Source organism: Eleutherodactylus coqui, chromosome 2 (genome assembly GCF_035609145.1).
Source record: "Eleutherodactylus coqui strain aEleCoq1 chromosome 2, aEleCoq1.hap1, whole genome shotgun sequence".
NCBI classification, from domain to species: Eukaryota; Metazoa; Chordata; class Amphibia; order Anura; family Eleutherodactylidae; genus Eleutherodactylus; species Eleutherodactylus coqui.
In genome coordinates this window covers 117,589,194-117,605,481 of record NC_089838.1, presented here as the reverse complement: position 1 = coordinate 117,605,481, position 16,288 = coordinate 117,589,194, and the positions used below count along the sequence as shown (strand labels likewise).

The 16,288-nt window shown below is 47.2% G+C and overlaps 1 protein-coding gene across 3 annotated transcripts; it reads left to right on the top strand.

Annotated features, from left to right (window-relative positions):
- The first annotated feature begins 5,210 nt into the window (after nucleotides 1-5,210).
- On the top strand, nucleotides 5,211-16,288 carry UQCC6 (ubiquinol-cytochrome c reductase complex assembly factor 6). Of its 3 annotated transcripts, none has more exons than XM_066591433.1 (3): nucleotides 5,211-5,304; nucleotides 11,691-11,814; nucleotides 15,311-16,288. In XM_066591433.1, exons 2-3 carry the CDS (start codon nucleotides 11,707-11,709, stop codon nucleotides 15,398-15,400), a joined length of 198 nt encoding a protein of 65 aa, XP_066447530.1. In that variant the 5' UTR covers nucleotides 5,211-5,304; nucleotides 11,691-11,706; the 3' UTR covers nucleotides 15,401-16,288. The 3 variants fall into 3 exon arrangements, with proteins under 3 accessions (XP_066447530.1, XP_066447532.1, XP_066447531.1); XM_066591435.1 differs by lacking the exon at nucleotides 5,211-5,304 and adding an exon at nucleotides 5,306-5,327; XM_066591434.1 differs by lacking the exon at nucleotides 5,211-5,304 and adding an exon at nucleotides 11,511-11,596.

Here is a 16,288-nt window from a genome sequence, read left to right as displayed (position 1 = left end):
ATAGGAAAAGTAAAAAGGTTATAACTTGATTATTATTAAATTTGAATAAAAAGGGGCGCTACTTTTATGGCTAAAAAGTGAGGAGAGTGGGAGAGGTGGCACATTCTGCAGAGGGACATCGGTACATGCAGTCTGAGGAGAATCTATCGCTCCTCTATGTGTATACAGATATTATTTCTCAGGTTCTCTGAAGTAACCACGACTTTAGAAAATTTTCTGTGTGAACAGCAGGCAAATACCTGTACCAAATTAACTCGGGCGAAGCTGGGTATATCAGCTAGTATATATATATACACTCAAACCCTGTATTTTCCATAGTCTATGGTATATTGGCTGCTATCAGTGTAAACAGGCCAGCAGCTGTGGACATGGCACATCAGGTGGCCAGACATCCCAGTATACAGTCCTGAATGAGCATCGTGGATGCCACCATTATAGGCTATATATAAGCCCCTTCGTCCGGTGTTACGTGGGCACAAGCACATTTACACCGCAGATTTGTGCAATAGGTGTTGAAGATTTGCGTACGCATATGCACGTTTTAGGTAGCCTTCACAATGCCGAGAAAATCGGGCTATTTTTTCACAATGCGAGAATGAGTGAAAACGCATGATTCTGAAACCAATGAATTTCAATGGTTTCCTTATCATTTTCGATATTTTCAATCCTGCGAGGCTGCGTGAAGAAAAAAAAATCGCAGCATGTCCAATCTTTTTGCGATATCCCCCATTGTTTCCAATGGAGCCAGCAACAGTTCTGGCCCCAATGGAAACAATGGGAGAACATTGCGATCCCCTGCCGCGGCTGTGACAGCTGCGGTGGAGATGAAGGGAACCCTTCAAATGAAAACACCGCACATCAAGGGTTTTCCAGATGTTATCAATGGGGCTGATGCCAGCAGTGCCCACCCCATTTATATCAATGGGAGAAAATCGTCATCTCCTGCCTTGGCTGTGACAGCTGCGGCAGGGGATTCCTTCAACCCTGCAGTGAAAACGCCTCACATCCAGGGCTTTCCAGAAGGATTGTGAGAGCGATATCGGGCAGTGAATCACAGCTTGATATCGCTCTCGCCAGTGTGCAGGAGCCCTTATTGTACTTTTTGCACGCGCAAAAAAAAACACAAAACCATGCTCCCATTCACTGAAAGAGGCAATCAGTGTAATTAGTTCAATATGTGCTCATTGCCTGCACAAATGTGCAGGAAAATAGAGCATGCTGCGTATTTTTTTGCGCAAGCAAAATGTGAACTAACCCATTGAAATCAATGCGTTCTATGCACTGCATATTGCATGCTGAAATCTTTTGTGCATAGCATAATACACTGCGCAAATACATTTGTGTGAATCTGGACTTAAAGTACTTTTACACAGGACGACGATCGAGCTCCAAGGCGCCCAACAGCCGCCCCGATGACTGTCAGTAGGTGCGTCAAAAAATTGCATTTTGACACCGAGATTTCTCTCTGTCAAAAGATAGGACATGCCCAATCTTCTGATGGCACGGCACCGGCGGCTCCCGTAGAATCCTATAAGTAGCTGAGCGTTAAAACAACGCTTGTGTGAAGGAACCCTAATTCTGCCTCATGTGAAAGCACCCTTAAGTAGTCTGACCAGTACCTGTCACTGTGTTCGCATATCGACAACCACAGTGACTCCATAACACTGAAAGCCACCGCAGTCCCGTCACAGTGGTAGCAGCAGTGTCCGACAAGAGTTAGGCCGGGCTTACAGCGGAATCCCGTTCTGTTCCCGGCTGGCAACTCCATGTACCTGGTATTGTCTGTGTTGCGGATGACCGCAGCAGCTACCCGCCAGTAATGCGCAGTACAGATTTTTTTGAAAATTTTGTTTTTCCTGCTTCATCGCTACCCGTGACCTATCTGCAATGGGCCGCAGGTTGGATGGCTTCCATCGATGCCGTCCGTGCGGAATCCGCACAGAAATAGAACATGCTGCGATTTTATTTCCACAATGCCATGCTATGTGAGAGATAAGTCACAGCCTGTTCTATCTAGCTGTGAGATCTCGCAGCGCAGCCTCATTGATTTCAACGCTGCAGTATTGGCTTGATTAAAAACAATGGGAAAACTGCGCAATTCTCTGCCATTGCTGCGACAAGGAATTCCCTTCTTCCCCACTGTGATGTGATGCTGCTTTCACTTGAAAACGCCTTGGGGCGTTCACATGGTGGGAAGGGCGGCATTGCCCTTGCTAGTGTGAATTAGCCCTCAGGGCACATTCAGATGACCGTATATCGTCCGGGTTTTCACGCCCAGCCGATATATGGCGTCTCTCTGCAGGGGGAGGAGGCTGGAAGAGCCGGGAGTAGTGCTCTGAGCTCCTGCCTCCTCTCCACCCCATCTCTGCCCCTCGCCACTATTTGCAATGGGAGGGGCGGAACGACAGCTCATCACACCACAATCAAGCCCTTATACGGCTATGTCAATAGAAATGTTTGAAAAATTGAGAGATGAAAGTCCTCAAAAATGGTTGCGGCCTTAGGACACTTTCACATGGCCCAGAAAAAAGCACAAGATGTGTGCGTTGCAAGACGCACGAATATGAACCCCATTCTTTTGAATTGGGTCATATAGATGAAGGAGTTTTTCCGCATTGCATTACAGTGTGGGAAAAATTTGTGGCATGTGCCATCTCGGGGCTGGAGGTTCACACGAGTGCGAAGCGACATATCCCATTGAAAACAATGGGAAACACTTGCCAGAGGATCACTACTTCCCAGGAGTGGGGGAAGGCGTTTTTAACACAAAAACGACTTGCATCCACAGGAAAATCGCACGTTCCTGAGTGTCATATTGACCCGGGTTCCACGGCCCGATATCGCACTTGCCTGTGTGAAATTAGCCTGAAGGGATTTGGCTGCCGGCGGCGGGCGGGGAGCAGCTGGGGAGAGCGGGGAGGAATGGAGGGAAGATCTCCCCCCCCCCCCCCCTGCTCAATGCCACAACTCACCCGCACCAGCAGCCGAACCTTTTCTCCCGAGCGGGCAGGTACTCGCTAAGGGCAATGCTCGATCGAGTAATTGTTCTTAGCGAGTATGCTCGCTCTTCTCTAATAAGCACCTATATGGGGTGAAGGGAGTCTGGGGATGTGCTTATTAGGGTATAATAGAGATTCCTCAGCAGACCATATAATATAAATGCCTCACTTAGACTACTAAACCAAATATATTAAATTACATACATCGCCACATATACAGAAATACATTAAGATCATTTTAAAAAGTTTCCAAACAAGGAACAGTAATAAGAGTTAACAGTGACCAAACCTTCCACACCTCTCCCATAGGACCCAGGGGGTTCTCTTTTGTGGACTGGGGCTCACTAGGCTAGAATTGACCCGCTGCGGATCCCAGTTCTGCATCACAGGTCCAATTTCCACAGCTGTTTTTTTCCGCATTGTGTAGTGAAGGAGCTGCTATTATTAGGCCTCCTGCACACGGGCGGATCGGACCAACGCATGCAGTATTCCCCCAGCGGAGATCGACCCAGCGCCCGCACAGTGACTCTAGCTTACCGCTCTGCTGGTCTTCACCTCTGCGCGGAATGTGCCAGCCGGCACATGCACAGTTGAGAGGTCGTCGTGCAGTCGCTATGGCGATGATGCGGCTCCTGCGGCCATTCTGTTGACTTCAATGGAAGCCAGCTGTGCGTAGCCCACACAAAATCGCAGCATGTTACGATTTCTCCCCCGTGAGCGGAAAAATCACAATCGATTTCCGCTCGTGGGCAGGAAATTGCGTTTTCTCATAGCATGGTATGGGCTGGATTTGCTGCAGAATCTGGAGCTGAAATCCCGCTCCGCATTTCGCAATGCAAATCCGCCCGTGTGCAGGAGGCCTAAATGCTGTGGATTTTTCGTGCGGAGGGTCTGCATGGAGAATCCACTGCAAAGCTTCGCCGTGTGAACATATTCTAATGACTCATTCACAGGGGCGTAAGCGCTTACCATTTGCATAAATACACGGCATATTTACAAAAAGTTGCTTACAAAACAGCGCATATTTAGGCAAAAAAAATATGCAGCAGGCCCCATGTATTTGCTGCCTAAATATGCAGGTTTCCTGTATATTCACCGCATATTCGCACCAGACCATTCACTTCAATTGCCAATTGGGGTGCGTAATACGCCTCAAAATAGGCTATACCATATATTTTTGATCGCTCATGTGAACAAACCCATTGAGATCTATGGGTTCTAGTCACCGCGTATCAAGCGTGTGAAAACGGCATGCATGATATGCTGCGTAAATACGCTTGTGCGAACCAGCCCTCGTGCTCAACTGTTTCCGCATGGTCACTGGTAGAAAATGGCGCTCAGTTATTTTGACTCTCTCATGCAGTGCGCACGCAGGGGTAGGCTGCATTCACGCTGGCGAGAAAATTGCGCGATTTTTGAGCGATGCGAGAGTACGCAGAATTATGAAACCCATGATGTTCAATGGCTTCATTCCTGTTTGCGATTTTTCCTGTCCTGCGATGCTGTGAGATCCGTAAATCGCTGCCTGCTCCATCGTTCTGCATTTTGCTCTTTTGTTTCCCCTCGCCCAGGTTTCCCTATGGAGCCTCCGATTTATCGCATCGCAACACACAAACGTGCTTTTTTTTTTAACATTAGCAACACATGTTGCCGTCTATCGCGAGAAAATCGCAAGCGGCAACGATGCGAGATTATTTTTCCGATAAAAGCATTGCTGACGCTCAGGCATCACATGAGCACATATGCCATATTGCTGTGATTTTCTCGCAGCGATATCTTGATCGCCAACGTGAAGGAGCCCTTAGGGATCAGTGGGAGGCCGCGCTCACGGGCTGACAAAAAAAAAAAAATCGACCTGACTGACTTGCTCCAACTTCCACAGGTGATAGCGCCGGAATAGGGAGCTAGGTGAGTGGAAAGAGCACATCCCTGACCTCCCTGTTCTCTGGCCTGTACACCATATTGCCCACGCCATACATTATAAGACGCTCAGGTACCAAGCACATTTTAATGAAATATTCTCTGTGGTATAACATTTCTATTCTGAATTATGAAGATAAACGCTTAAAACAGAATAGAACACAAAGTAAGCGTCCTCATGTAGCGGCCATATTGGTGAAGTCCTACTGTCATGTAGGCTATTTCCTCTTCGCCTCTAGAAAAATGGTCGCTGCTGTGAGAGTCCTGACTCTGCGCGGAGACAGTGTGGGGAAGTAGAGCTCTACCTCTAGCAGCTGAGGCGTGCCGGGCCGGCCGGGCAGCTGTGTGCGTCACGTGTTGCGCGCAGCAGGAACTAGAGGACAAGGTGAGCAGGGCGGGCGGCTGCGGGTAATGTCGTCGCTCCACAGGGCTTTCTATGAAACCTTGTTAATGCACTTATTAGTTTCGTGTAAAGACCAGTTTGTGCCGCATTAGGCTTATACTATAAATGTCCCGCAGGTGTTTATCACACGCAGCATATGACATCTGTGACCTTAGGTCTTCCAGACATGGAAGCTTTCCCTGGTGTCACCGGGATGTATGGTGGTCCACTCATTAGCAGTGGTTCTATAGGGTTCTACCTGAAGTACAAGTTATCCCCTGTCCACAGGATAGGAGATAATGTGCTGATTGGTGGGGGTCTCACCGCTGAGACCCCCACTGATCCAGAGAATGGGGGTCTTGTCAATTTATCACTGCAGGGATCGCTTCTCCCACCCGCAGTGATTTGACAAGGAATGGAGCGCTGGCCAAACATATGCGATTGGCGCTGCAGTCATTTTAATGGGTTTGATGGAATTACCCAAGTGCTCGTACTTCGTCTGTCTCCGCAGTGCCATTGAAAATGAATGGAGGACCAGCGCATTACGTGACCTTTGCCCCATTCATTCTCCTCAGTAAGGCTTTATTCCCACGAGCGCATATACGGCGCGTTTTCACGCCCGGGCGCATATATGGTACCCATGTGAAGCATTGATTTCCAATGCAGCCGTTCACATGGGCGAATATACGGCGCATAAATATGTTGGCAGCGCGAAAAAATAGAACATACACGCGGCCGGCGTATATACGCTCGGCCAAAGCATAGTTGTGGAACAATGTTTTTGCCAATATATGCCGGCGGGTCCCATAGACTCCTATGGGAGCAGGGAAAGAGAAGGGAGGGGGAGGCATTTTTGCAGCGTCCAACGCTGTGAAAAGCTTACAGGTGTCTCTATATAAGCACTGGAAGGCATCCTGACGATTTTGGCAGAGCGAGAGTTTTCCGGGGTGCGGCGTATTTTTTTCCGCTAAAAATGATGCTCGCGGTCGTGTGAATGGACGAGAAACCGCTGGCCGTAATCGCGGAAAAAAGCCCAATCAGGCGCTCATATGGAGCAGGCGTGAAAACATAAAAACGCCGTCGCCGTATGTGCGCTCGTGGGAAAGAGCCCTAAGACGGTGGTAAGGAGGACAAAGACCCCGAATTCTCGGGATGGGTTGGGATTTCAGCGGTGAGGCCCCCCACGATCAGCAGGTTGGCCCCTATCCTGTGGAATAGATTAATTCACACGTGCAGTTTTTCTCTCGGACCAATAGTCTGAGTTTGAAAAAAATTGTAGCATGTCCTCTTTTTTGGGGATTCTTTTTCAAGAATTGCCCTTTATATTCTATGGGAGCGTTAAAAAAAAAAAAAAAAAAATACAACCCCCAAAAAACTGATTGCACTTGCATGCCACATGAGTGCGACCTATTGTGAATGCATGTTACTATGGAGGCCCCATGGAAAAAAGAGCAAGGAAGTGCAGATCAGTGTAGAACGCGTGCAAATCCCCCATGAAAGTCACATTAACAATTACATGAACAATTACGTTTTTCAATAACCAAAATCGCACTCGCCCGTGTGAGAACAGCTCTACTCTGAGAATGGCTTCACAGCGACATTCACAATTCTGTTTTCCTGCTTTGCCATCTGGAATGCCGGATCCGTCCAATAACGAAAGCAAGCAGCGCTGGACAGACTCCATGCACTACAATGGGCCTCATCCACCTTCTGTCCGTGGTTTTTCTCTAACACATGCTGCGCTACTTCATCTGGGATTTTAGCAGAACTACGATTGAGGCTCTGAAGGGATGCCCAATGTAGATGTGAACACAGTCATAGTCCTGCTGTGGCTGTTCTGCTTGTGGTGGCTTTACTTTGATCATTTTCCATATCCCTGAGTGAAGCACTCTTTATTGAAATAATTTGGGCGGTCGTGACTGGCATTATTTTTTATTAGTAGTTTTAAAGTGTACCTAACTTTTCCGACAAGGAGTGCAGGGAAGCCAAGCCTGTGAAGGCCTCTTCCTCACAGCTAAGAAAATGCCCTAATGTCCCAGTTGCTAGAGAAGCTGAACGCCTAACGATAAGCAGTGGATTGCAGAGGGGTCACACTACGTCAAGCTTGATTTACAGTGGTAAAACCAAAATTTTTAAAATGAAAATATACACTCATCAAAAAAAAAATCAAGCATCTAGGAGGAGTTGTTGGAATGGAATGAAACTATCTTTGTGATTGTAACATTGATATAAGTTAGTGATTACATTGTCAGAGCAAAAGGATCATTTATTGTGAAAAAATTGAACTTGCGAAGGAAGACTCTAGTACACTGTTGGGCCGCCTCCAGTTTGTATGCAAGATGTGATACAGGCCAGCATGGAGGCTCTAGTACCCTGTTGGGCCACCTCTAGCTTGGATACAAGATGTGAGACAGACGGGCATGGAGGCTCTAGTACCCTGTTGTACCGCCTCTAGCTTGGATACAAGATGTAATACAGGCATGCATGGAGGCTCTAGTACCCTGTTGTACCGCCTATAGCTTGGATACAATATGTGATACAGGCATGCATGGAGGCTCTAGTACCCTGTTGTACCGCCTCTAGCTTGGATACAAAATGTGATACAGGCCAGCATGGAGGCTCTAGTACCCTGTTGTACTGCCTCTAGCTTGGGTGCAAAATATATGGGTGGGCATGGAGGCTCTAGTTACCCTGTTGTATCGCCACTAGATTGGATACAAGATGTGATACGGGTGGGCATAGAGGCTCTGGTACCCTGTTGTTTCGCTTCTAGGTTGGATACAAGATGTAAAACAGGCGGGCATGGAGGCTCTAGTACCCTGCTGGCCTGCCTCTAGCTTGGATATAAGATGTGATATGGGCAGGTAGGGAGGTTCTAGTTCCCTGTGGGGCCACCTCTAGCTTGGATATAAGATGTGATACAAGCGGGCATGGAGGCTCTAGTACCCTGTTGTTCCACCTCTAGCTTGGATATAAGATGTGATACAGGTGGGCATGGAGGTTCTAGTACCGTGTTGTTCCGCCTCTAGCATGGATATAAATGTGATACGGGTGGGCATCTCTTCTACAATATATGGCAGTATTTCTATATAGTGTATATTGTAGCTTTCAATGCTAGTCTAATAAGCCTTGCCTGTGGGACGCAGTAGCTGCTTTGACAAGTTGTGCATCACCTGCTCAAGCATAATATTCAATAATATATGGATGAAAAACATAAAAGTAGAGCCTTATATGAAGCCCCTCCTAGATGTCATGAGATTATAGTAATTACATTCACTGTACATTCTTATTGCAAGGTATGATAAATACATGATGCAATAAAAGGCTGCCTGTTGCCAAGAGGTTGGAGATGCTGGAGAAAAACTCGAGATGACGACAGTTGCTGGAAAATCTACAAGATCTAGACTTTATAGTATTAAAGAATCCTTGTTGACAAAAAGAAAATTAGGGGGACCCCTACCAGTTTAGGCCAAGTTCAGACATAGAAAACTTCAGCGTGCTTTGATTTCTGTGGAAACATTTTTTGACTCGTATGCCTGAAAACTCCATCAACTTGTATTGTACTGTAAATTGCTGTGGATTTACGGTGCAGAATCCACAGTGCAAATTTGCTGTATCTGGACCTCGCCAAATTATGTATTTTTCTTTTTAAATAAAGGCTAAAAACCAGTATTATGCAGGACGCAGTAAAATTAACTAAGACCCCAGATGTCCAACTCAAACTTTATACAGGAGGTCCCATACAGCAAAATTAATTCAGTCCCTGCAGTAAATTAATTGGACCCCTACAGCAGACCTCTCTTTTAATTTAGCCCCCCAGCAAATGCCATCACATCCAGAGCTCCGCTCCCCCACAATAAGCACATCCAGAGCTCCGCTCCCCCACAATAAGCACATCCAGAGCTCCGCTCCCCCACAATAAGCACATCCAGAGCTCCGCTCCCCCACAATAAGCACATCCAGAGCTCCGCTCCCCCACAATAAGCACATCCAGAGCTCCGCTCCCCCACAATAAGCACATCCAGAGCTCCGCTCCCCCACAATAAGCACATCCAGAGCTCCGCTCCCCCACAATAAGCACATCCAGAGCTCCGCTCCCCCACAATAAGCACATCCAGAGCTCCGCTCCCCCACAATAAGCACATCCAGAGCTCCGCTCCCCCACAATAAGCACATCCAGAGCTCCGCTCCCCCACAATAAGCACATCCAGAGCTCCGCTCCCCCACAATAAGCACATCCAGAGCTCCGCTCCCCCACAATAAGCACATCCAGAGCTCCGCTCCCCCACAATAAGCACATCCAGAGCTCCGCTCCCCCACAATAAGCACATCCAGAGCTCCGCTCCCCCACAATAAGCACATCCAGAGCTCCGCTCCCCCACAATAAGCACATCCAGAGCTCCGCTCCCCCACAATAAGCACATCCAGAGCTCCGCTCCCCCACAATAAGCACATCCAGAGCTCCGCTCCCCCACAATAAGCACATCCAGAGCTCCGCTCCCCCACAATAAGCACATCCAGAGCTCCCGCTCCCCCACAATAAGCACATCCAGAGCTCCCGCTCCCCCACAATAAGCACATCCAGAGCTCCCGCTCCCCCACAATAAGCACATCCAGAGCTCCCGCTCCCCCACAATAAGCACATCCAGAGCTCCCGCTCCCCCACAATAAGCACATCCAGAGCTCCCGCTCCCCCACAATAAGCACATCCAGAGCTCCCCCTCCCCCACAATAAGCACATCCAGAGCTCCCGCTCCCCCACAATAATGCCCACCCACGGCTCTCTTCCTCCCCCCCACAATAATGCCCGCCCACGGCTCTCTTCCTCCCCCCCACAATAATGCCCGCCCACGGCTCTCTTCCTCCCCCCCCACAATAATGCCCGCCCACGGCTCTCTTCCTCCCCCCCACAATAATGCCCGCCCACGGCTCTCTTCCTCCCCCCCACAATAATGCCCGCCCACGGCTCTCTTCCTCCCCCCCCACAATAATGCCCGCCCACGGCTCTTCCTCCCCCCCACAATAATGCCCGCCCACGGCTCTTCCTCCCCCCCACAATAATGCCCGCCCACGGCTCTCTTCCTCCCCCCCACAATAATGCCCGCCCACGGCTCTCTCCCTCCCCCCACAATCATGCCCACCCACGGCCCTCTCCCTCCGCATTAATCCCACCCAGACCTGTGGCCCCCCCCCCCCCAATAATGGCATCCAGAGCTCTCTCACCCCCTCACATTAATTCCATCCAGAGGCCCCCCCCCCCCCCCCCAATAATCCCACCCTAGATCTCAATTGCAGCAGAAGGAAAATCACAATTGTGCCATTTGGATTAGCTGAATAGTCCCGTGGGTATTAGTGTATCTTGACGCCACCGGAATCTAGGGGTGTGAGAGGAGGAACGCTCCTCTCACACCCCTAGCTCCTGATAGGTACAAGGAAGGAAGGTCCTTCTACAGTCAGGATACATTTCTGGCGGCCATGGAGGGTTAAGCTGATGGTTACTGTTCTTCTTACAGGGCTTACATTATTACCTGTAAATGCTGCCATGTTACCGCGGTGACATGCCAGCATTTACATTTGATAATGTAAGCCCTAAGACGAAGAACTGTCAGCCCCTCCCCACGGCCGCCAGGAATGTATCCACACACTGCAGTGTCTCAGCTCTGTGCCAGCCGGCATTTTAATGCCATGCGTTGCAACCGCCGGCCGCTGACTCACACCTTGGTCCCAGCCTCAGCCCTCCGTCCGACACGCCAAGTGTCAGCTTTGTGTTGGCGGCCGCATATGTCCTCCGTCACTCCGGCTCACCCGCTGACAGCTGGCAATTAACTTCGCTTTGGCCTTCCTGCTTCCCGACACCGCGCAGCTCTTTCAATACTGACCTGGGTTCCACCTCCTGCCCCGGCAAAATGGGAAAGATACCTGCATCTGTGGGTGCGCGGCTGCAGCATCGGCCGGGCCGCTGCATCCCTTGTCACGACAAATCTTTAGTGCCCCACCCCCACTCACCCCCGTGTGCTCAAAAGGGGCACCGAAATGTGTCGGCACCCTGGTTAATAAGTGCTGGAGAAAATGAAAGGTAAAATGTCTAAACAATGACAGGTGCCAGAGAAAAAAGGTACTAAATCCAGACAATGGCAGAGGTGCTGTGACGGCATGAGATTAGATGACATGGACCACTTTTTCAGACAGTTAGTCATTTTTGCCCGTAGGATTTGCTTACTGAAGTGGTTTCTGGAAAAGCTGCGCCTTTCTTCTAATCTGATGAAACTCCTTTTAATATAGAATTCCTTGGTTGGTGAGTTTAATATCATCAGATCATACAGAATTGTTAGACATTTGAAGATTAATCACCGGAAAAATCCACTAATATGTTTTTATTTCTCTTTAAGGACGCACCCCATCACCATGCCTGCAGGTGTAAGCTGGTCTCGATACATAATGCTGATGAGCGCTACCCTTGCATCTATGTTTGCAGGAGCAGAGGTTGTGCACAGATACTACCGGCCGGATCTTGTAAGAATGCACGGAACGGCGTCATATTGTAAAATGGTTAAATGCATTGCAGTTGATTTCAAAGGAGTTGCATCAGGTTTCCCTAGTAAATCTTAACTAGACGTATGTACTCTAATTTTAGTAGAAGTCTGTTAGTTGGCACAGTGCACTAGACCGGCGTGTCCTCTGCATGTACAACCCGAATAGCAGTTTCACATCCTGCAGTAAAGCGACCGAGCTCTCACTTCAATACAGCAAAACCAAGAGTCTAACCAACAATGAAAAAAAACTTGTTTACATGCCATTAGTCCCTTTTTTATCATTTCACTGGGTTCATGCTGCCTGAACCACGGGCAGCATGAACCCAGGACAGGTATGCCCATTGTCCCCATGTAAGTGGTGTTCTAAAAACGCAACGTTTCAGAATGGACACATTTTAAAAGTTTGACCAACAGAGTCAACGGACTCGGTGGACCGAGCTTGCCTCTCGCAGCCCACAGAGTGACAGCTCTGTTACCTTTCGTGTAAAGGGAAACATCTGTCACTCAACATGCTGTGGGTGCGGAGAGGCTGGTATAACCGCCTCCTTGAGTCGGGGCTCTGTTCCAAGGCAAAACTTTAAAGTGGGTGTGCTCTGAAGTGTTGCAGCGTTTCAGAATAGCACATCCACTGGATCACTGTACATGCCTGTCCGAGGTTCATTCTGCCCATAGTTCTGGTAGCATGAACCGTATTAGGTTCTCTTTAATGTTTACCAGCAGCATCCATCTCTATTCACTGGCATGAAGTGCAGTGCTCTTAAAGGCCAGTTTCTGATAAGTATATTATGGGTGCCTTCTTATACACACATTACAGACGAGCGTCCTGGCCCAGCTGTGGGTCTATGAGATCTTTGATGATGTGCTTGTACATCCGTAGATGCATACATGTATGCCCTCTAGCATTTGGGATTGCATGGAGTGGGATCGAGAGCTGATACCGCTACATATATGGCAGCACTGGATGTCTTTTGACAGCTGACACCCGCCAGCAACAGCTGCGATCAGCACTGATGCTGATCGCAGCTGTTAAGTCTTTAAATACCCCAATTAGAGTTTGGGGGTCTTAAGCCCCCACCACAATGAGATTATGAGGTGCTCTTCGATTGTCATGGCAGCCCAAGGTCTTTTGAAGCTGCCATAAATTTCTGCCTGTTAAGATGGGCTGTCCTAATAGAATGCTGGCAAAAATTACATATATTGCAATACTGAAGTATTGCAGTATATACAATTAGTAAATAGACAAATAAAAAAATAATAAGGCTGGGTTCCCACGGGGTGGAATTACCGCAGAATTTCCGAACAGACTTCATGCACGGAAATTCCACTGGCAATGTCTACCCCAGGATAAAGCAGCAAAGTGGATGAGATTTGCACACGCTGCGGAGAAGCTGTTGCGGCCAAGCTGCGATGAAACTGACATGCCGCAGGGAATTCTAGCCGCAGCATGTCAATTTTATCGCTGTCTCTGCTATGGCTTTTCTATGGGAAAATATGGCAGCAACAGAATGCAGGTGGCGAGTGCAAGTGCGCATTTTGAAGCTGCATTTCTGCTGCGGAAATCTTGTTGTATTTCCATTCGGTCTTTTCGCGGGATTTACGCCTTGTGTGAACTCAGCCTTAAAGTTTAAAAAAAAGACTTTTTCCGTGTTCATAATATAAAACCCACAAAGTTATGCCAAAGTTATGTATACAGTAAAAACAATACCCCTGCATAGATGGCGAGATTGCATTTTTTTTTCACTTCAATTACAATTTTCTTTCAGTAATTATTTGGGACATTAAATAGTACCATTGAAAAATACAAGTCATCCCACAAAAAACAAGCCCTCAGACAGCAACATCAACAGAAAAATAAGAGTCATGATTTTTTTGAAAGGAGGTGGAGAAGCCCCCCCCCCCCCCCCCAAAAAAAAGGGCCGCATCCTTAAGGGGTTACGGAATCCCTGTGCCAGTGAGCTTCTGAAAAGTACTGCAGTATACTGTACTTGGTATTATAAAGCTTTGAGAATAATGGTGAATGGTGTCAGTTTATCTTCTGCTGACAGCTCCTATAGTGCAACTGCATACAACTCTCTGCTGCTAAAGGTCATTCTCAATTCATTTGTGTGCTGGAAATATGCATTGTATTACAGTACAAGCAAAGTGCATGAGATTTAAAAGAAAGTTCAGCGCTGTAGCAAGAATTGCGCACTTGAGCTGTGATGTACAATTTAAATCCAGAGTATGTCAATATCCACTGCAGATTTCACCCTCTTAAAGGGAACCTGTCACCCCCCTACAGCACCATAAACTAACAGAGAACCAGGTTGTGTGTGTAATATATTGTTTCTCAGAAAATAAGACCTGTCTTATATTGTTGCCCGAAAAGAGGCGCTGGGTCTTATTTTTGGGGTATGTAGTAGTATACTTACACAGCAGGCTCTGTCCAGTCCTTCCCATTGCTCTCCAGAGCGCCGACGCGCTGAGCTGCAGCATTGATTGGCCAATTTATAAATATCCACAACATGATGGCTGTGATTTTTTTTTTCTTTGACCGCTGCTCAGCCAATCAATGCAGCGCTGAGAACCAATCACAGCCATTGCTTCCTGGAGGTGGATTTCTGAATCCTGTAACCAGAAAGTGATCCTCTGTGGGCGGCCGAGGACTGCAAGAAGCACCTTGGAGCTCTGGAGAGCAGTGGGAGGAACCTGGACCAAGCCTACTAGGTAATATATTCCATTTGTAAAAAAAAATGTAATGCAGCTAGGGCCTATTTTCGGGGTAGGGGTTATATTTCAAGCCTCCCCAAAAATCATGGTAGGGCTTATTTTCAGGATAGGTTTTATTTCCGAGGAAGCAGGGTTTTAGTGTGTGTGTGTATGTGTGTGTGTGTGTATGTGTGTATATATATATATAATATATACACACACACACACGGTATAGATGTGTGCATATTGTTATATGCCTTATGCTTCCATATAGGGATGGAGGTGCAGTAAAGGCTCCATGAACTACTATGTGTGCCCTACCCTGAAGAAGACCTATCGAAACACCTGAGTGAGAAGTAGGAACTGTTAATTATCTAGAAGTGAAATGTCCTTTTTAATAAGCACTATCCAACTAATAAAATGTAAGGCCAGTTTCTCATGTTAGTAGCTAAACTTTATCTTCACAGGTAAAAGCATTGTTACATAGTAGTGAATGAATAAGGTCAATGTGCTTATTAACCCTTTGCAATCCAATTTTGGATTCAGGGTTTCCTAGGGGGTCTTTTCTTTCTGCCTTTATACAATGGCGCCATCTGCTGGCTAGAGCCAGTACTGTGGTATTGGACATGCTGGAGAGGCCCCCAAGAACATAGCAGCCAGTAATATACAGTAAGAATACCCTGCCGGAAGTCTTCCGACATCAGAGCTGTACAGGCTTTAATCAGAATGTCTTTAGACGTCAGACAGTGGATTGGAAAGGGTTAATCCAAGTATCGTATGTTTTGCAGACTGTGCCTGAGATCCCACCGAAACCTGGAGAACTAAAGACAGAACTTCTTGGACTACAGCAGGAGAAAGGAAATAAACAGACAAGCTAGCAAGTCAATGCTAATACTTCCATGTTCTAAACAACGTTTTTATATAGTGAATTGTGCTGGAGGAATTTTACTCTATATTAGAGGTGATCAATCTGCGGCACTACAGGTCATGTTCAGAATAAAACAAAGATGCACGTTTATAACCTGTACACTTAATCTAATTATACACATACAATAGGTGGAATGATCATTATGAGATGAGGCTGTGCTGTCAATGTTTATTGTTTTGACATGTCTTAGCAGGGATATTCCACTTCTAGCTGTTCTGCTGTAGACCGCTCCATACATTGTGCAGTGGCCTGAGTTGGTACTGCAGGCTGAGTCCTGTTGAAGTGAACGGGAATTGGCTTGTACTGAGCTGTCTGCTTCCTGCACCAAAACAGCTAGAAATGGGACAATCCTTTCTATTCTAAGCACAGACTGTGTATAGAGGTAGTATAAAGGTGTTCCTGTTTTCCTCTAAATGGTCGCCACTCATGCCTTTAGTAAGAAATGGGGATATTGTATACGGCACTCACAAATTTTAACAGATTTTACAGAATGCGTAGGTGAATAATTCTGCAGATGCAGAGACATCAGAGTCATTAGGCAAAGGTTGCTGGCATTTAAGACACAATGTTTTACTCCTCTTCACCCCGTGGATATAATTTTGCCATATTAGGATAAATACAAAGTTGCTGGCAGGAAAACAGTACAACACCTGTACAAAGCAGATACAACCAAAGCAACCCCAATGCAGAGTGTGTGTCCACAAGGTTTGCCTGTGTTGTCTCAGGCTGCATTCACACAGGCAAGCTCCATATCGGTCTGAAAAACCCTGACTAATATCGTGCTTGTAAACTTGTGATTCTAGATATGAGCACAAATAAATAAAGGCATTGTCTTGCA